The sequence below is a fragment of the Danio rerio genome, chromosome 6 (genome assembly GCF_052040795.2).
Source record: "Danio rerio strain M-AB ecotype USA chromosome 6, GRCz13ab, whole genome shotgun sequence".
NCBI lineage: Eukaryota > Metazoa > Chordata > Actinopteri > Cypriniformes > Danionidae > Danio > Danio rerio.
The window spans coordinates 17,086,518-17,108,341 of NC_141026.1; the positions used below are offsets into that span (position 1 = coordinate 17,086,518).

At 35.9% G+C, this 21,824-nt stretch overlaps 1 protein-coding gene across 12 annotated transcripts in view; it reads right to left on the reverse strand.

Annotated features, from left to right (window-relative positions):
* The window catches only part of agap1 (ArfGAP with GTPase domain, ankyrin repeat and PH domain 1), a 351,020-nt gene that overhangs the window by 87,314 nt on the left and 241,882 nt on the right, over positions 1-21,824 (reverse strand). For all 12 annotated transcript variants that reach the window (XR_015493378.1, XR_015493377.1, XR_015493379.1 and 9 more), the window contains one exon: positions 5,042-5,146. Coding sequence is in view for 8 of the 12 variants with exons in the window: in XM_087256868.1 (XP_087112994.1) it covers positions 5,042-5,146 (105 nt within the window). In the remaining 4 variants the exon portion in view is untranslated. The remainder of the gene's footprint in view (positions 1-5,041; positions 5,147-21,824) is intronic.

The window sequence follows — 21,824 nt, forward strand, 5'->3', positions numbered from 1 at the left end:
AAAGGTGCGATTTAATCAACAGGGAATAGCTATGTACCTAAAATAAATGACAAAGTTGTGACGTGGTTGTAACAGATGTGCGTTATTTGAGATTTTTTTTTTTCTCTTACTAATTGGGTTGCATCTATTGCCATCCACTTAATCAGCCGCATTAATGTGATTTCTTTTTCACATAGTTGAGCAATTAGGAGCCCTGATTGAGTTTCATCCTATTAGCCTCTGCAAACACTGTAATTGATGCCTGTGTAGCAGACACCTGCTGATGAGAGGAACCTGTTCACTGTCAAAAGAAGGAGGGGGACTGTATATGACGATGCACACTTCCTCTAATTCGCCCAGATGAGGATGTTAATTAGGGAATTAATTTGTGCAAGTTAAAATGACGTCTACAGGAATTATGGACACAATGCTTTCTGTTTTGCGTCAAGCCACTGAGATAGAAAAAAGTTATAGGCTAGATTTAATGTATCAGAAGGGCAGTTAAAATCAGGAGGGTTGAACATTTTATATATATATATATATATATATATATATATATATAAAGAAAAATAAGAAGGATAAAAGAAAGCTAGATAATATTTAAATACATGGAATTTTTATTATAGAAAACATATATAAATAGTAGTAACCAGCACGGTGTGAATCTGCTTTTACACTGGACGTAGAAAGCGCTGCACTATGAAACCCATTAATTTTAATTGCTTGCAGTACGCAAGGGTGGTTTGTTGGGGTGTCAAATAAAGCGCAGGTGTAGTGGAATGCATCATCAACTAGTTTATATGCACATGCTGCATTCAAAGTTAAAAACAGCTTGATATTTCACTCACGTACACATATATTTATCTATGCATGAACCACACATTTCCACAGGAAATGCAAAGTCTGCTCAAATAACTCTGCGACAGGACATTTATTTGTATTATACTTGTTCTTGCTGCTTGCAATAGAGCTACAGTGCTGTCATAGGGGATGCTGGTAAAATGACGCCTCTTGACTTTATTGTCAATAACGTTTTACTGTAAAAAAAATGTGGCTATTTTATTACAAAATTATTTTATATTATTTAATCAAATTAAAAATCATTTTTACATAAGAAAATTTTTTTTTTAAAAAGACTAAATAATCCAAGGGCAGTTTCATTCAGTGAACCACCTTATTCATACTAGTATTGACTTTGTAGCTGTCTGTCGCTCTGGGTGGCGACCTACTTCAAACTGAGGTCTGTGTAGATCTACAGCACCAACACAACCGGCCTCTGAGTGAGCTGAGAGAGGAACACATGAGCTCTACCGGTGCTCCTATTGGCTGTCGCTCAAAAAAGTCGCTCTTGATTTGCATGAAGTTGAAGGATTCTCAACTTTGTCGAGCCGCTCGAAACGCCCACCAACAGCCGCTGACACTTGCGGAGACGGAGGTCACCGGAAGTCGCTCACTCTCTGTTGAAATGAACAGTCATTTGTCGCTTCGCCACTGCAAATCGTTCATAATGTGAATGAGGCTTAAAGCTGCCATGTAGTTAAGGTCAAAGCACATGATCTGCACAGTGCAACTAGTCGACGTCAATCAAAAAGCAACACAGCAAAGAATTAAAGTTGACAAGTCGGTGCAACCCCTAGTTTATACTGTTATTGTTTTAGATCGGTTCATGTTTCCCATTTTCACAAACAATTATTTTCATGACAAATTGTATACTATACCAAAGTCAGCAACCCGGGGGTGTTAAAGACTGTACAAAAAAGTTGAGGACCGGGGAAGGGGGGTAAACTTACTGGAGTTTTCCGGGATAAATAACAAAATGTCAGGGTAGTGGGAAATGGGTATGAAATACGGGATACGCCCGGGAAAAACGGGAGTTTTGGCAGGTATGCTTATCTGTAATTTAGAACGAGTCCCAAAAAATGCTTGAACTTTGTGCATATTGTAGAACTGACTAGTTGCTATCTATCCATGTCGTCATTTTCCTATTTAATCTGTGGTCTCCAACAGTGTTTGCGTAATCACTCTGAGATTGGTTAATGGTAACAATAAGGTCTAAACGCACTCCAAAAAAATCTAGACATGCAAAACAACCAATAAAAGATGGCAATTTCCATTGATGTGTGGGCAAACACGTCGTCTGAGCTGGTGATTATGACAAGCCATTACAGCGTTATATTACACATCAACAGCGTCAGCCGTGTGCAAATAGATGAGCCGGTAATTAAGGACAAGACTGTCTTCAGACACCATGCTGAGGCAGACACAATAATCTGGTAAACGTCAGTGAAAAGGATATATAAAAACAAGAGGATATTACAGTGATGTTGAACTGGGAAAAAAACATTAATAGTGCAGGATTAAACTGATGATAAGGAAGGCAAATACAATACCCGTTAGGGCTGCACAATATATTGCTTCAGCATCGATATCGCAATGTGATCATTCGCAATAGTCACATCGCAGAATATGCAATGTTGAGTCTGGATTGTATTTGGTCATTTGCATGTCTTTTTTTTTAAGGGATGAGGACTTTAAAAGCATTCAGGCATAAGAATTTATACTGTACCTTTGAATAATGAATAACAATAAATGTTATTTAATTGTTTATAGAACGATGACACAGTGCACAGTGTTGCGGAAAGTTACTTTTGAAAGTAGTGCATTACAATCATGAGTTACTCCCTCAAAAAAGTAATTAATTGCGCTACTGGGTTACTTTTTATGAAAAATAATGTGCTATATTACTTTTGAGTTACTTTTCCTTACTTGGCTAAGGTTTGATCTCTTTCATGACTTGCAGGTGTTTTTTCAACTTTTTTATAGAAAAACTCAGTATTTAACAACCACCTAAATAACCTACACATTAATTTTCCTTTAAAAAATGTAGGATAAAATTATATTTTGAGAACTTTCTAAGCCCAGAGCTATACATGTTGTATAAAAACATTAATAAAAGCATGTAAATTAATGTGTTTGCTACTTTTGAATGTTTTGGATTATTATTTCGGTAAATTCACTGTCCACTGAGCTAAAGACTGCAATAAAGCCTAAAAGTACTAAGATGAAATAATTTATATCAAGACAAAAACAGATTTTAAACCTTTAAAATGTTTAATAACAAAATGAACAGTAAGACGATAAAAACAAATCAAAATCAAAATAAACCTTTGAATTTTAGAAATTGAATACATTTTTAGACATATGAAATGCTTTATTACAAAACGTAGTCGCTTCTACAGTGACGTTAGACAAAGGCTGCACCTCCTTAACAATAAAAGCAAAAACTATTTTTTTTTTTTTTTGTCAATTTAATTGTTTTACCTGGAGAATGTGAACTGATGTCAATCATAGCTGGACGTGGGGTGCGGGTGTAGTGCTTCTTGTTTTGTTTGGTTTTCTTTTCGATGTCGTGTTTCTCGCAGTTGTCAAGAGTTTAACTTTCACATATTCTACACTTAATGACAATCCAATTATTTTCTTCGATAAATTCAAAATAACAAAAATCCACAGCAAAAATGATAAGTCTCCGGCCTGCCGTTATTTCTGTTTTTAACTGTCTGTAGTGATGACGGGCGATTCACGAATGAATCGTTTGTTTTAACCAGAACCAGTCGAATCAGTTCATTAAATTGAGTTGTTGTGAAACGGTTTGTGTCTTCAGTAAGTACTAACATACTGGATACCCCCTCTGATAGAAATAAACCCATATCCTGAGTTATTCAGTAACTAAAACAGTACACAGACTCATCAGCTATGAAAAAAGAGACATGATGATGAGTGCGAGGTGACTGTCTGTTCCCTCACAGCACACTTCCCTCACTGAGTGTGTGTTTTAATCTGACTAAGGTCATTTTTATTCAACAATATATTTTGTAAAAGCCAATTAAGCAAGGTAAAAAGTAATTTGCGTAACATTTTTTAAAAACTAACTGAAATAATATTACTTATTTTAAGTAATACATTACTTTATTCGTTACTTTGGAAAAGTAATATTATAATGTAACGTTTGTAATGTTTATAACACATTACCTTCAACACTGACTATGCAGTGTTGTTAAACATTTGATTATTTAATTAATGTATATACCTGAATACTGTTAGACTACTTGGGAAAACAATAAAACAGTTTATTTAGTTCATCTTTTTACTCATTGTATTTATCTTTGCTTGAACCTCGCATTCATTATATTTTATGAAAATGCACTCCTCTACAGAATCATAATCATCCCAGTCAATCAAAAATGATCAATTCTTTCCAAAACACTTATTCAAGTCATCCAGTGAAATTATATTCATATCGCAACATATATAGCAGAAAAAAAAACATTGCAACGTTAGATTTTTCCGATTTCGTGCAATCCTAATACCAGTGTACTCACCGAGAGTTAGGTCAGGGTATATGCAGGAATCCTTAAGGTCATTTCAATACCTTTTTAAGACTTTTTAAAGACCTTCTCAGAATATTTTAATACCTTATCGTCACTACTACCTTAATAAACAGGTGTTAATAAACAGTTGTAGTTAAATAAACCAATGGAGCACAACCATGCAACTAAACTCAAATAAGCTTAGAAGACACAAAGCTTGAAATAATAAATTAAGCGGTTGTTTTCAGCGACAGGTTTCAGCCACTTTTTAAACTCGTCGTTCTCCAACCAGGAGAAACTTACAACATACAAACTTACATTTTCCAATTTTGCTCTCTGTTTTGCTCTATGGTTTCCCTACATGTGGAGAGTGTCACATCACCTTCCAGCGTTTGTCGCAAATTACATGACATCACCTGGACAAAGGAGCTTGGCCGGACACGCCCCGGCCCAAACCAATCGCGTGGATCAAGCACGCCGTTGTTAATATTAGGAGAAAAACAAATATATATTTATGCTTTTCTGGACAACGCTTGAACAAAATTTAAGACCTCGTAAAGACGCGATTAAGACTTTTAAATATCTTTTAAGGGCCTTAATTTTGTCATAATTGATTTATCATCATACTTTTTAAGACCTTGCGGACACTCTGTAGGCAAACGTGTGTGTATGAGTATGTATGTATTGATACTCACATGCAGACTGGGATGATACGTGAGGACTCCGTTGTCACAAAGTGTGACGTATTTCTTCTTCCACTCTTTGTTCAGTGACTTGCCACTTCTTTTCAGCAACATGCCCTGATACACAAAGACAGAGAAAGACAGTTCATTAGCCAAAATCATCCAATAATTATTGTGAAAAACACTGGCCTGAAAAATAGTCTGTGAGAGAAGGCTAAAACTATCATTTCTTCCAAAATTCACACTGAAAAAAAAAATCAATACACTTAATTATAATAGACTCAAGTGGATATACAGTTTATTCACACACTTTGAGAGGAAGAGCTAGAGAAAAAAAAAACACTGTGAGCTACAAATGCAAATTCCTCTTGGAGTGTTAGCGAGCACATTAGCACTATGACACGAGCACTAACCTTCCTCTCCTACGCACATCAGTGGCGGCTGACTGCCCGTTTAAGGGTCCGGCCGCCCACACCTCATTTCAGCCAAATTCATTAGGCAAGAAGGGAATAAAACTGTCCGCTGATTAGCAATTACGCTGCTGCGGCGGCGTGTCACTTCGCTGGACTTGTTAAACATTAACGTGCAGACAGGACGGATAATAATAGATTTCTTGCTCTGGCTGCCACGAAGCGTGTAACACCAGAGCCGACAAGTTTCTGTCACTCTCTGCCCATTTCTCTTTGTCTTGTTTTTTTTTTTTGTTCAGTCACTCCACAGCCTGCATTTTCATTAAAAAAAATGCCACAATCCCTAACTGTCACACACCGTTAAACTGGCCTAATTATGTGGTAATTGGTATCTAAACACAGTCTGAAGGGGGGAAATGATGTACAGACTTAAAGCTGAAAACCTGTAAATAAACGATCAACACAAAATATACAAGACTTAATAACTCAAAGCAGAGAATAACATGGTATTAGACTGAATGCAGATTTTCAAAAATACCAATTTTAGTCTATATTCAGACTCCGACTCAACTTTATTAGACTGAAATCTGTTTTTACGCTTCATTTTGAATTGAAAAGTTAATTAAAATACATCAACATTTATATACAGTTGAAGTCAAAATTATTAGCTCTTCTGAATTATTAGCCTCATGAATATTTTTTCCCTAATTTCTGTTTAATGGAGATATTTTTTCAAAACATTTTTAATAGTTTTAATACCTAATTTCTAATAATTGATTTCTCTTATCTTTGCTATGATGACAATACATAAAGTTTTACTAGATATTTTTCATGACACCAGTATTCAGCTTAAAGTCACATTTAAAGGTCTTTACTAGGGTAAATAGGCAAGACGTTGTATAACATTGTATAAAATGTTTGTTAAAAAAAATGCAAAACTGATTTTTTTGCCGAAATCAAACAAAAAAGACTTTCTCCAAAAGAGAAAATATTATCAGAATTATTATTCTTCCTCTGTTAAACATCATTTGGGAAATATTTGAAAAAGGAAAAATTAAAACCACAGAAGGGATAATCATTTTGACATCAACTATACTGTACTTATTAGAGATGCTCCGATCAACCGGCCAGAGATCTGTATAGGCTAATAATCACATTTAATAACCTGATTGGTACGCGCTGATCTGGCCAATCTCATGAACCGATCACAAGTGTTTGTGTTAGTAGGGGATGAGCAAAAATATTTGAATGACCTTGCATGTATTTAGGCCTTCTTACAGAGAGAACTGAATGAAAATCTGTGTTTTTGACAATATTGCAAGTTCACTAAAACCTGGTTGTTAATATTACATAAAACATTTTTTTAACAGGAATATTTAATGATATAACTGCTTGTAATAAACTTATTTTAATAAACAGGCATGTTTCCTTACGTAAAGAAGGAATGGATTGACAGGTGTGCATTTTAACTTCTTATGCACCAAATTTGCGCTACTAACTTTTGCTACATCAGCAATGTTTCCATCTAAAAATGCAAATGAACTTTATGCGCAAAACTGTAATATCGAATAAAAGACGTGCAAATAAAGCAGCGTTTCCATCCAATGAATCAAAGCGAACAAAATCGTCACTTCCTGATTAACTGGTGCCAAATATCAACAGTAAAAACGTAATTTGCTGCAGTAAAAGAAGCTGCATCAATCTTTTCTTCATCTAATAAATGACTTGCACCTCAGAAGGCAATCCTGACACACAGTGAATGCGTGGTGGCGTTTGAAGGTGTCAGATGCGGAGCACAGACGCTCTTGATTCTGGAGGTGATTTATAAAATAGAACACTAATGCTGAAATGGTTAAGGCGTTTTAGAAGGACCAAAACAACATTTCAGATGTTTTACAATGCGCTCAGCCTGCTGGTTTATCCATTCGCACACATTTTCATCATTACATGATCTCTTATCACAAAATCACATGACCTTTTTAAATAAGCATACTGAAATACGTGCAGTTAAAATGTTTCCATCGTAGTTTATGCACATCTTTATGAATAAAAAGTTTATCCTACTCAGTTATGCTCATACGTTTTTTATGCGCATTTTCACAATTTATGCACATCTTGGCATTTTGATTAACCGTTTTTTTTAATGCACATATCCAAAATGCACATACTGTACATATAGGTGGATGGAAACTGTTGGGAAAAAGGAATAGATTTTTCTTTTTTAGTCTCTTTTTCTTTTCATCAAACAATTATTTGTATTGGTCATGTAAGGGTCATATATTAACTGACTTTCTACTGTTGTGTGTGGACTGCTGTGCATACTAATTAGCATTTTTGCAGAAGTAGATACATTCTGGTCTAAAATTAAATTCAGCTCTGCAGAAACTTCCTGTCTGAAGAAAGGTGTTAAAACAAAACACAAATGTCTTATGCTTTTTTTGTTGTGCAGAAAATTCATAGTAAAAGAGGACTCATGTCTGGGGTGCGGCCAATGGAGGACTGGACAATGTTTGACAAATGATGAATTTCACTAAACTCCAATAAAATCCAATAAATTGTTACAATTTTTGACATTGAAATAAAATCTCTATGATATTTTCTTAAACTTGCGTGGAATCAATTAAATATTCCAATAAAACATAGCTAATGAGACTAGTGGAATTTTTCTTTCATCATTTGCAATGTTTCCAAATTGTAATTTTTCTTACCAATTTGCTATTTTTTTAATCTGCTTTATCTATTTACTGAAAAGCTGCTTCTGCAATAATACGTTCACACCTAAGTGGCTATAAGGTACATGTTTAAGTGATTATAAGCAACATCCTCAATTTGTTCTCCGAGGTAAGGTGAGATCTCCACTTAAATATCCTACTTAGAGGGAAAATGTGCTGTAGGCATTTTCAAGCATCAGAATCAGTACTTGCAATTGGCCTATCACCATGACAAGAAATTGGTACTCTGTATCTGCTAAAAAAAACGTTTAACGTTTGTTAAATTTAAGTTACATTGTATTTACATGCCAACAAATTATTAAATTAGAAGTAGACTGTTAGGTTGGGGTTAGGGTTAGTGTAAGTTGACATGTACTTGCAAATTTCTAATAGTCAGTAAAATGTCTGTTGAAGGAGCAGTATCAGCAGATAATAAGCAGACAGTCTACTTATACTCAAATGGACTAAAATCAAATCTATTTGAGTCTTCAGCTAGTAAAACAGCAAAGCACACGTTTTATTATGATATATTCTAGTATTCATTTTAAATTATCATTCATATATACTGCAGAACTTTACCAAGATCAGTCTGGCCTTTGGTGACACATATGTTTGTTCTAAACTCATCTTGGTTTTTAGATAATGAAGCCTGCCGTGCCTGTTCTGAGATCAGTCTGGCCCCCGGGTGGTGGAGCTCTATGTGTGGAAGGACATTCCCTCGGGTCAGTCCGCACATCTGTACACCCCGGACCCAGCATTCAAGACGAGAGTAGAGGGTAGAACAACAATGTGCTCTCCTGCTGTGTGCTAAACACAAGTTGACGAGCTTTTTAATTCACTAACAAGGGTGCAGCCGCTAGCAGCCCATCTGTCACAAAGGGTGAATATCCATTACTTCATTAACTAAGACTGTGCGCTTGCATACGCATGTGTGCTAGGGGAAAAAAAGAGGAAGAAAGAAAGAGGGAGGAAGAAAGGAAATGGACAGATTGAAAGACAGAAAAAGGAGATGATGTTTTAATGACGGTGTAAGCGTGAGGTCTCGGCAGGCATGTTGTGTTGGGCAGGTAGCTCTTATGTCTTCTGCCTGGCTCTGGTTTTGGATGGAGGTATATTAATTTAGCACATCCATCGGGAAGATGACAAGCGATCATTCAGCGGGAGAGGCTAATTGAACACCACGTCACTTCTCTGATGGGAGTAATCGCTCATTATTTAAGGACCGGGCTGGTGACACCCTGCTTGCCACTATTTTACCCTCCCATGGCTGACAACCTGCAAGGTCTTGTAATGTTGCAAAACAGGGGCTAAAAGAATAAATCTCACGCAGGCGTTTTCTACTTGCAACAAGCCTGAAAATGGAGCACCTGTGCTTTTTAGTGGAGCACCAATTGAAATTAGGCTAAATCAGCCAATAAAGATCAACACAAGTGCACAAATAAACGCCTGAATGAGAACGATGATAATACCTTTCAGATGATTTCTTAAAGCCTTGTCTGGTTTAGTCATTCTCTTATCGATAGGTAAATTGTGTTAAATTGTGTTATTAGACAATCTGGTTATATCAGCTAACCCTTTATTTTGATGGTCTCCCAATAGACATTTTATTGAGCGTATTCAATGTTCCATGTCAGCTTAGTCTACTTATATTAACACAACAATCGCAACAACTAATACTCAAAAGACTTGCAACTGCAAAGTTACTTGTATTCAGCAATAACTAAGGTTAAACTAAACCTAATTGAGAATAAAGTAAAATAAAAACAAGTTTTAAGACACGTTACTAAAAAATGAAATCATACTAGACAGACTCTATTATAACTAATGATCATTGCTTGAACCAAACAGTTAACAGATTCATGGACAGCTTTCATATTGCCCTATGTCCATGTATCTGTGTACAAGGGAAGTGCATCAAGCAATGATCATTGGAGCAGACATTAAACGGTCTTCAAGAATCCAGACAGTACTGCTCGAAATGCAAGGAATTTTTTGCTTTTCAGTATTAATTTGTGTCAAAGTCTGTTCTTTCCACATACATACTTACTGATTACCAAATGAAACCGTTAAACCACTTAAAAACTATTAAACATTTAAAAAGATTTTAGTGGTTGTTGCTAGGTTTTGTTAGTCTTCTTTAAAACACAATATATGTAGTAGAGTAGCACTGTAAAACTAAAGTTTATTAAGTTAATGTTTTATGCCATTTTAAAAATGTTGATAGTCACATTTTTTACTTTTCAGTATTGATTTGTGTTAAAGTCCATACTTTTGACATCCCAAAATAAACTGTTAAACCATATCAAAACCATTAAACATTTAAAACTGTTTAGTTAGCAGTCTTTTAAAATATTTTAATATATGAAGTAGAGTGTAGCATTGTAAAACTAAAGTTTATCAAGTTAAAGTTTTATGCCATTTTAACATTTATAGTATGTTTAGCACATTGCTAACAGTTGATAGCATGTTTTATCAAAACATGCTATCATTATTACATTTACATTTAAAGTGATAAAACATTATTACATTTAAAGTGATACTACATTTTTAGCATGTATTAGCTTGCAGCAAGTAATGAAACATGTTGCTAACAAGATTTTATTACATGGCTGTCTAGAATACTCGATTTTGATTGGTCAGTCACAACACTTTAAGGTATGTTATTCCAGCCTGATCTCACAAGGAAACAAGTATTGTCAGTTTAGTGTCAAATTTGTACGAATTCATGAGTTCAGTCGTACGAAAATGTGCAAATTTAAAAAGGAGGCGTGGCACCCAAGCCCACCCCTAACTAAGCAAATCATACTAAACTGTACGAATGAGATCGCATAAATTCATAAGAATTAGCCACTAAATTAAAAACTTACAAATTGCAATGAGATCATGTTGGTTGTTCAGAGATAACCACTGCTACTGAAAATAAAATGCAACTGGAACTTTGAATCATCTTGATTAATCAGTGAACAAATTCAAATCCATATACTTACAGTACATCCACATTCAGATCTCTCTGCTATCCATCATGCCACATTTTTAACTGTTTGATGCAGTCTTTTGAATGAATAATATACTGTATAGCTTAGTATATGCTTAACCCAGACAGTATAGTTTCTGTCAGCTTTGTGTTTTTGACTGCTTGACCTCATCTTAGGACTAAATAATGCACAAGTTAGTGTATACTCCATCAGCTGTTTTCGATTCTGTCAGCTTTGCATTGAATGAAGTCATTAACAAACTATTATTGCTCAGAGCAATCTTTTGTGACAAGTAGACATGTAATAAGTGGAATAAAGTACATCCCGTACAGTTGTTTTCGTTTTTGCAGATTGAAGCCCTTCAGTCTTAAAAAATAAATAGGCCGAGATAAGCCTGTTGAGCTTTATTCTGCGATAACAAGTTCCTGGATGTACTTTATACCTTATGTAGCATGCTGATAATGTGTATAGATTGTTTACAAATGCTGCTAACTCGCTTTAACATTGATGCTAGTATTTGAGTATGTTTATGTGAAGAACAATTTAATTATATGAAGAGCCCATATAAAGGAGCGTTGATACAACGGAAAGGTTCAAATACGTCTCAGAAGGAACAACAGCACCTAAGACAAATTTTGGCTTTGAAGGAAAAACAGACTGAGTATCCATTAGTAATAAACTTCCTGAACAAACAAAGGCCTGTAATCTATTACATTAAAAGTGGCCGATGTTCTCTTATCAGTGTGTTATCTTCTTCCTTCAGCACTTCTCATTTCTCCTATTCTTCTACAACAAAAGGAGAGGTTAAGCGGGAGATGAATGCAGGCTGTGGCATGGGTGTGGACAGAGTCAGTATGGCGGACAGGATCCGTCTCCTCTGAGTCCACACCGGACAGCCGCTCAACAAAGGGCTGGGTGTTAGCCCACGCCGGTCTTATTGTTCTTGGGTGCTCCAGAAGAAGGGTGCTAAATTAAGTGTGTCATCCCAACAGTGGCTCGCCTCCGGCCCTGTCACTGTGACTGACTTGTGTACGTGTGTGTGTGTGCGAGGGAAGTGGGGCCACGTGAGTGACATGGCATGAAAGCTGGGGGTCTTGTATCACTGCGGCCATCTGATCTGGCCGGTGCAGGCAGTGAGAGGAGTCGCCACCCAACACCCACAAAAGACATTTATCATTTCACGACAGGAAGCTCTCACGCTGACAAACACACACCTGAATCGAGCCAGAAATGGGAACATCATCAAATACACATTAATCGAGATTATCTATGTTCATAGGGCAGTTATGATAGGTTAAATGAAAACATGGAGGTGGTTGGATATTTAACCTTAGCAAACAGATGTTATAATGTATAGGATACATAATTAAAAAAGCATTTTTTTATTACTATGTTGTGCAACTAATAAGCTGGAATTAAGATGACCCCATAGACCATCATAATTTTGTGTCAGGGTTAATATAAATATTAAATGTAAAAAGCATGTTAAAGTGTTTTTCAGATTAGTGCAAGTCCCCAATAAATGTTATCTTGTTATATAAAATGTATATTTTTTATAAATACCATATACACTTAACGGCCATTTTATTAGGTACACCTTCCTAGTACTAGGTTTAACCGCCTTTTACCTTCAGAACTGCCTTAATCCTTAATGACTAAGGGAGTATTCACACTATGCTATCCGAACCGTGCCCAAGCCCATTTTCCAGATTGTTTGTGTGCTCTGAATCGGGCCACTTGGCCAGCCCTGGCACGGTTTGAAGGTGTGCCTAAGCGCGGTACACTTGGGCTTTGGCGCGGTACGCTTGTGTTTGGTGCAAAACATGAAACTGAAAGCGAGACGTGACTTTTAAGGGACCGTTTAATATGGATTATTTAATCATTCTTACTGTTCAGTGAACACAAACTGTCGTAGTTTATTAAAGACGCAAAACCCCTCACTGCATGACAGCTGCGCACCTTCAGCAAACCTCCTAATACCTGCAGCACGAGGACTTTATGACTGTTTATGACAAAAAAGTGGCTGATCTGTTCGGCGAAATATTTGACCGCATGTCACTGCATATCAAATGACTTAAATGATATAACTTAAGAAATCCCTGTGCTGAGCGAGAGTGCTTACTGAACAGCGCAGCATTGATGACGTTATCGTGCCCAGGCCCGAATTTAATGTGAGTGCGGGCCGTCGGGGAAGACGGGAGGGGGGACAAGAGTGCTTTGGCCCGGTTCAAGGCAACTGTACAAAAAAAACTGCTCAGAGATTTGAGTCCATTTTGGGTCCAAATGCATTGAGTTGCGACCAAGTGATTGGCTGATTAGAAATTTGCGTTAACGAGCAGTTGGAGAGGTGTACCTAATAAAGTGGCCGGTGAGTATTTATTGATATTTTTCCTAAACCTTAAAACTATATATAAAAAATGAATAATATGATTGGAAAAGACTTGTGAATTTGAACGTTTATTGTCTGTATCTTATCAAGCTCCTCGTCTTATGATGAAAGGACATCTAGAACCTCCTGTCCATGTTAAATAATACCCAGGAGTTCAAGTTTGATGACTGGACAGTAAAGATGGTAATGTGAGGTTCATTGTAGCTCTCGGTTTTAAACAATAACACGTCAAGGTCATCAAGAAGCTTAATGAGAGGTTTAAACACTCCCCTGAAAGACTAAACCAATCGAAGCCAATGGATACTGGCAACAAGAGATTAGCCAAATCTAAACAGAGAGCCCTGATTGATGTTTGTGTATTCGTTTAAATTATTTTCGAGCTAAAAATTATACAGGGAAAAGAAGAGAAAGAAAAAAAAAAAACTAATTTGCGGGAGGTTAGTGTGCATGACAAAATTGCCATCTTGGCCAAAATGGCTCGGAGCAGCGACAACCTTTCCCTGGGAAATGATATTTTTCCAATCCCACAGAAGGCGGATCATGTCACACTCGTTAAAGGCTTGATAGCAGGTCTTTAATATTCACCGTCTTAATTAGGGCTGCAGTTAATTTCATTAAATTCTTTCGGTGCTAAATGAAGCAGATTATGAGACATCTTTTATTGCGAAGCGTGAAATTACAGCCTGCCCGCTGCCAATGGCAGGGCCAAGCTAATGAATTACAGGGTAAATAACACCCGAATTAACCATCCAATTTAACTCCTTACAAAGCACCCCTGCTCTGAGGGGGCAGAACTTCGTCAAACGTGCACAGCTCAGTGCTCATCTACGCACCAGAACATGCAATTACAAGCATGATACTAATTTCCCTTTATGATGAGGAGAGACGTTTGCTGCCATTGTGTTTCTTGACGAGAGAACATTTCAGAAGAGCAAGGCATGCTAAGAAGTAACCTATGAACATTTTAGCTCTATTGTTTTGTTTAATATTGACTATTGAACATAGCAAATGAATCAGGAACATGAAGAGACAAATGGTGATGGAAATTAAAAACACATACATCATGCTCAGTGTAGTCTAGAACTCAGTTTTCAAACTGGCGTCCAGGTTTTTATGCTTATTCTGGTGTTTTACTGCATTCAAAATTTCACCTGTGTTAGTTACTAAATGATGTTTAATGTAAGCTATTTTAAAAAGGGCTGTGCAAATTGGGAAAATACATTAAATTCTGATTTTACTCACTGATAATGGGATTTCGATTGGTAATTTCATTTAATAAACTGCTCAATATACTGTACAATATGTCTGCATTATCATCCTCATGAAGGTTGTTAGAGTGAGAGACGGGATGTAACGAAGTACAAATACTTTGTTACTGTACTTAGATTTTTTTGGTGTCAGTATTTTACCCTACTATTTATTTTTCTGACAACTTTTTACTTTTACTCCTTACATTTTTACACAAATATCTGTACTTTCTACACCTTACATTTTTAAACCAGGCTCATTACATTCGTTTTCATGTGTTTGGAGCTGCAATCTATATTATTTTTTGTCATTATGCAAATTAAACGCCTTTTTGATTCAGTAACTCAATTGTTTCATTGAGCGCCTGCGCACAAAAGTGTGGCTTTTTAACCCATGTTGATCACGCACATATGCAGGCTAATTTATAAAGCTTTGCACAAAAAAGGCAAGGATGACCAGGATGACAGAGGGAGTCAGCGATGTAAACATTACTGAAGCAGCCACCAGGTAATAAGCTGCGTTTGAGTCGATCAGATCACAGGTAAATTAGACACATTCCCAAATTTCTGTCTTTTGTCCACTTCTGACCATAGTTTACTATACAGGCTTCTCTGATCTTTCAATCTAATACCACTATTTTTTAACAATCATGTGCTTTTTTGTCAACAATTGTACAGTTAGTACTAAAACAGTTAAGTCCTTTATGGATGCTGTATGCCTTGAGATTTATTTTTTATTTTTTTAATGAGTTCCTTTTTCCTAATACAGAATTTATACTGTTTCACTGTGTCTTTATTTAAATTAGTTTAACAAATATTTTAACATCAAAACTATTCACATTGGGCGACTTTTGAATAAAAATATAGTGAAAAGCATCAGGAATTTATCACATGAAAAGAAGTTCATGCAAAAAATTTGAGGCTGTAATTGCACCTGTGTATGTTGTTTTTTTGCATAGAATAAATGCATTAACAGCATTGATGACTATATCCATGAAAGAAAATATCCCGAAAACTCTAACAAAACTAAGAAACACTGAAAACATGGGATATTTTGATTTTAGTTTTGAAGCTGATAATGCTGCTTTAGCCGAATGCCCAAAATAGAAAAATATATGATTTATTTATTATATATATATATATATATATATATATATATATATATATATATATATATATATATATATATATATATATATATATTAGGGATGTAACGGTATTGTAAATACCGTCATACCGCAATATTAATTTTTTTTCGATATTACCGAAGTCGCATGACTCGGTAAAACTATAGGTCTTCTGAGAAAATTTGCTCAGGCGAATGAAGCGAACGGGAGGTAGCGAAAACTACAATTGCCATCAGCCCATGCTTGACCATCATCTCTTGCGGTCTGTTGTCGCTACAGATCCAGTAATGCGGAAATGGAGTGTGCTGCTAGAAGCGGGGATGAAAAGAGCATCCAGTAATACTTACGGTTTCACGGCTGGAGAGGCCGTTTTCATTCTGAAACGCTGCAGCTCCGTCTCAGTGTGGATGATGGAAAACGGAGACATCTGAAAACGGAGGCGGGGCTGCAGACATTTGCCTCTCTGATTGGGGCTTTTCCTGAATATTAAGTAGCCTAACACGCACAGTTCAGTCCTGCATTATCTCCGTGTAAGTTCAGACTTCGCAAGTTTGATCAAGGCTGCAGTCTCTTCTTCTCAGTTTGATATGGAAAAGCAGACTATACCGAGGACACGGGTAAATCTTCAAAGGGAACAGTGTACTTTATAACTTCATTCACATCACCCTGGCTTCGTTGTTTCACTTTGTCAACAATAAAATGTAAACATGATTTAAGGAACTGCCTATTTTCATTTTAATATTAGCAACTTAGACAGCAGACATGTTGAGGCGTCGTGCTGCATATATGAGCGTCATCTTCACTGTGTGGATATTTATAACAAAACGGAGCCGATAACAACTGCCTCCTTTCAATTTCAGTGAAAATACGGAACACACCCTCTCTTTTGCCGAGTATCAGTTTTAAGAATCGATAATGGCCATTTTAAAAGTATAACATACAATAAGTTTATACATTATAGGAAATAAAGGCAAGCGATAAGTCAATATACAGAATGTACGTGGTTACATTAATCATTAACTTATCTTTGCGCTCAGCCAAAACACGTTACCTGAGAACAAGTAATAGATTCCAATGACCAAAGTCAGGGAATATGTCGTTAGATAAAGACAACAAGATAAATGAAATATCCCGTTTAATAAATATAGTGAGATTAGATCCAGCGGGAGATGCTTGATGAGAAGTCCGACTAGCAGAGCTCTCATCTGGGTAGATGGGCTGAGTGTGATTAAATGTTGAATGTGATGAGTTTTCAACAATACTAAATTGAAACTTTATTTTTTACATGGTTTAATATTTTTTTTGTTATTAAAATTGAAGTTCCTGTTTCAAAGCTTACAGATAGATGGCTAATTTGTATGTCATTGACACTTTTGGCACTTTTTTGGAGTATTTTCATAAGTTTTGTTTTTTCTGTAAATGATTCAATAAATACCGTACCGTGAAATTCTGATACCGTTACATCCCTAATATATATATATATATATATATATATATATATATATATATATATATATAAATGTTTTGGAAAAAAATTATTTGTTAATTGAAGACATTTATTATTTGACATTTGACATAGGCCTCATTTTTAGAGTGTATGAATGGACAATAATTAAAAATGGACAATAGTTAAACATAAAAATAAACTACATGCTGAATGCTGTGAATTTATATAAGAAACTCACTTCGCTGTCAAGATATGAAATGTGAAACTTGAGCACTCAAAGCAGGCGATTGAAAATACAGTTGTAGTCAGAATTATTAGCCCCCCTTTGAATTCTTTTTTCTTTTTTAAATATTTCCCAAATTATGTTTAACAGAGCGAGGACATTTTCACAATATGTTTGATAATATTTTTTTCTTCTGGGGAAAGTCTTGTTTGTTTTATTTCGGCTAGAATAAAAACAGTTTTTAATTCTTTAAAAGCCATTTTAAGGTCGAAAGTATTAGCCCCTTTAAGCTATAAAGGGGCTAATACTTATATATATAAAAATATATAAAAATATAAAATATTATTTACTGTCATCATAGCAAAGATAAAATATATCAGTTATTAGAAATGAGTTATTAAAACTATTATGTTTAAAAATGTGTTGAAAAAAATCTCTCTGTTAAACAGAAATTGGGAAAAAAAATAAACAGGGGGCTAATTATTCAGGGGGGCTAATATTTTTGACTTTGACTGAACTAAACTATTCAGTAAAAGTTTAAAAGAAATCAGTTTATATGAGCCCTCTAGGCAGACGTCATCATTATTCCACCATGCTGTATGTTAATAGTGGGCGCTACAATTGCTTTGAGCACTGTTGATTGAGAAGATTGAGAATCCGCTTATTCAATTGTCTATCATATTGGTTTTATTGTTATATATTTATATTACATTCATATTTTAATCGCAACAATTTGAATTGTGATCATTATTTGATTTCAATTAATCAAACAACCCTAATTTTAAACATCACATAAATTACTTAACAAAATACGCTTTCCTTGTTGTCTGTTTAATCTGATTTACTTTTTAGAACCAAGTATTTAATTTATTCCATCACTAAAAAGACTTAAAGGTCATTAAAACAATTTTTTGTTAGAAGAATTTATCTTTTTCTTAATCATCTGTAATTAACCCTTTCGTTTGGTTAATGAATCTGAAACAAAATAGTTTAATTCTTTATGCGTCTAACTTTACACACTCAAATCTAACGCCATAAAGGAAATGTGTACAAGAATAACGTCTGCAGACTTCTTTTTCACGGCAACAATCTAAGCCTCATTTTGGAAAATTAATTTGTATTAAAAAGCTTGTGTAAATGCCTTTCCATATACTTAACAAAGATGTGTGTGCGTACGTTAATCGGCTAATTAAGAGCGCGGAACAGATGTCGGCACACTCCGGGCTGCGCAGGGTCAGTAAACAAAGCTGGCGATCATTAGAGTAACATTAGTTTCTCAACAAAGCCATAAACAACTCTATCAAACTAAACTATTTTCACTGGCAATCCAAAGACCTCGGCAAGTTTCAGCATAATAATAACTCCTTAGCGTGACCTCTTACAAATTTAAATGAGCCATTCAAAAAAATAAATAAACAAACACAATAGCGGCCATTAAAAATGACCAGCAGTCAAAACAAACAACATAATATAGTCATAATATAGCATAGATGTCAAAACAAGCAGGATCCCTGAGCTGATTTGACAAACGCTCTCTATTAAGAACCAGTCAGGGGGTCAAAGGAGGCTGTGATTGGCAGAGGTGCGAGTTGTCATGGCAAATTCAGGTGACATGTCTGACCTCGCCACACCCACTCGGAGGGCTCAGAGAAGTCGTTTTGAAGCCCTCCGCAGGGAGACGGCGCTGAAAATGCTCCTCTTTAGCCATCTAATTGCTGGAGAGTGCGAGCCCACCCCAGCCTCATTACTGTCCACCGAGCCGGCTGCGTGTTTTAATGAGGAGCATGTTCTAATGAAGGCGTTTTTACAAAGGTTTTATTGTAGCTGAGAGCCATGTTGAGAGCGTAACCTTCAGCTCAGGAGTCAGAACAATAACCTTCGTAATGAGATCACAGTCAATGGCAAATAAACTGCGACAAGGTCTAAGAGAGAGTGAAACTACCTTAAGCACAGACATAATTGTCTGAATTGTGTCTTTGTTTTGGGGATTTTTCTGTAATGAACAAGAACAATTACATGTCTAAGAAACAGCCACTGAAATCTAGTATACCTTAAGGCTGATTTATACTTCTTCGTCGAGTCATCGGCGTGACCCACGGCGCCTGCCTTGAGCGTAGTTGTGCATATGTGCACAAAAACACTTTAGAAAAACTAGATGGCAGTAGGTTATGTTCCTCTGTGTTGTTTTTCGCGGATGTTTTGTTTTTTCTGAACGCTACTTTCATGTACAAGTAGCTAAAACTTGCTCCTTCAGAGGCAGGAATCGGCAGACATGCAACAACAATAATAGTCAAAGTAAACACAAAACAACAGTTTCCATCTAGAGCTATACTTCACGGAATGTACAGACACTTGCTTCAACATGTTTGCCTGGTTCTCGGTCCCACCCACACTGGTCACAACTACCAAGCAGACCAATCACAAAGCTTGTGCTATGCGACGTTGCGACGTGTAGTTACATTTTTTTGAGAGGTGCGTGTCAGCGTCAGCCACGGTGAGGGCTATGCTCTTTACTCTAGAAAATAATTTGTTCTCCATAGCATCTACTTCGTTACTAAATATTTGAAGAATCTTTGCCATCTATTTTGGTCTTTTTCACAGTTCCTACAAATATTGGCAGCAGAACCCTCTTTTTGTCATGTTGGCATTGCAACAACTAGGAATGACTTTAGTTCTAGGATAGTTCTAGCCGTTTGGGAAAATAAAGTTAGCTTCTATTTAAGAGAAGGGCTTAATCCAGCATACCATGAACAAGTTACTAGAGTGCTGTAAGTGTTTATGTTGATTCTAAGTCAGAATTATTAGCCACCCTGAATTATTAACCATCATTCATTTTTTCCCCCAATTTCTGTTTAACGGAAAGAAGATTTTTTCAACAAATTTCTAAACATAATAGTTTTAATAAATCATTTCTAATAACTGATTTATTTTATCTTTGCCATGATGACAGTAAATAATATTTTGCTATTTTCAAGACACTTCTACACAGCTTAAAGTGACATTAAAAGCCTTAAATGGGTTAATTCAGTTAATTAGGCAGGTTAGGGTAATTAGGCAAGATATTGTATAATGATGGCTTGTTCAGTAGACAATCGAAAAAAATATAGCTTAAAGGGGCTAACAATTTTGACCTTAAAATGTGATTTAAAAAATTTAAAACTGCTTTTATTCTAGCCAAAATAAAACAAATAAGACTTTCTCCTCAAGAAAAATCATTATCAGACATACTGTGAACATTTCCTTGCTCTGTAAAACATAATTTTGAAAATATTTAAAAAAGAAAAAAAATCTCAGAAACGAAATACTATTCCCATCAGTTTATGCTACCAACGTAAAGGCTGATTTATACTTCTGCGTCAAGCACATGCATATGCTCCAGCACAGCCTTCACGCGCTTACATAGCCCACACAAGCTCTGTGATTAGTCGGCTTGGTAGCTGTGACCAGTGTGGGCGGAACCGAGAGCTGCGCAAACACATTGGAGCTCTAGATGGAAACTGTTGTTTTGTGTTTACCTTATCGTTATTGTTGTTGCACATCTGCCCATTCCCACCTCTGAACGAGAGAGTTTTAGCTACTTGTACATTAAGGTAGCATTCAGAAAAAAAAAACTTGTGAAGACATACGACACAGAGGAACATAAAAATCCCACTGCCTGCTAGTGTATCGGAGGTGTTTTTGCACAGCAACACAACAAGCATGCAGAAGTATACATACATGACTACGCTCAAGGCACGAGCAATACGTCACGCCGATTACTCAAGGCAAATCAGCCTTAACCTACCCCAAACCTAAATCTTAATCTAACAACATTTCAAATATAGTGTTGCTAGCACAATCTAACAAGCAGGACCCTGGGCATGGTGACTACTGTAGTTCATATGACTGAGCTTCCGTCACTACATGGTGCAAAAGCTGCCATCATAGCATTAAAGATCATTTTTCAAACATTTGCATATCCTTCAAATTAAGGTAAAATGGCATTTTTATGGCAAAACACCAGAACTCAAGAGGTTAAAAACGTTATCATACTTTCATTCTGAATGTTTTATTTATTGCAAAATAATTGTTCCTCTAGTGATTAGATTGACAAAAATTGGTGTTAATATGAGATGTAATCAGAGCCTAATAATTGCTGCATTTCATTTTGTATTAAACGTTTCTAAATGGTTTCATTTTTGTTTACATATTAAAGTGAATTGTTTTTACAAATGAGATATCATTTACCTCCTTTTATCATGACATTAACTAGAACAAAGTAATTAT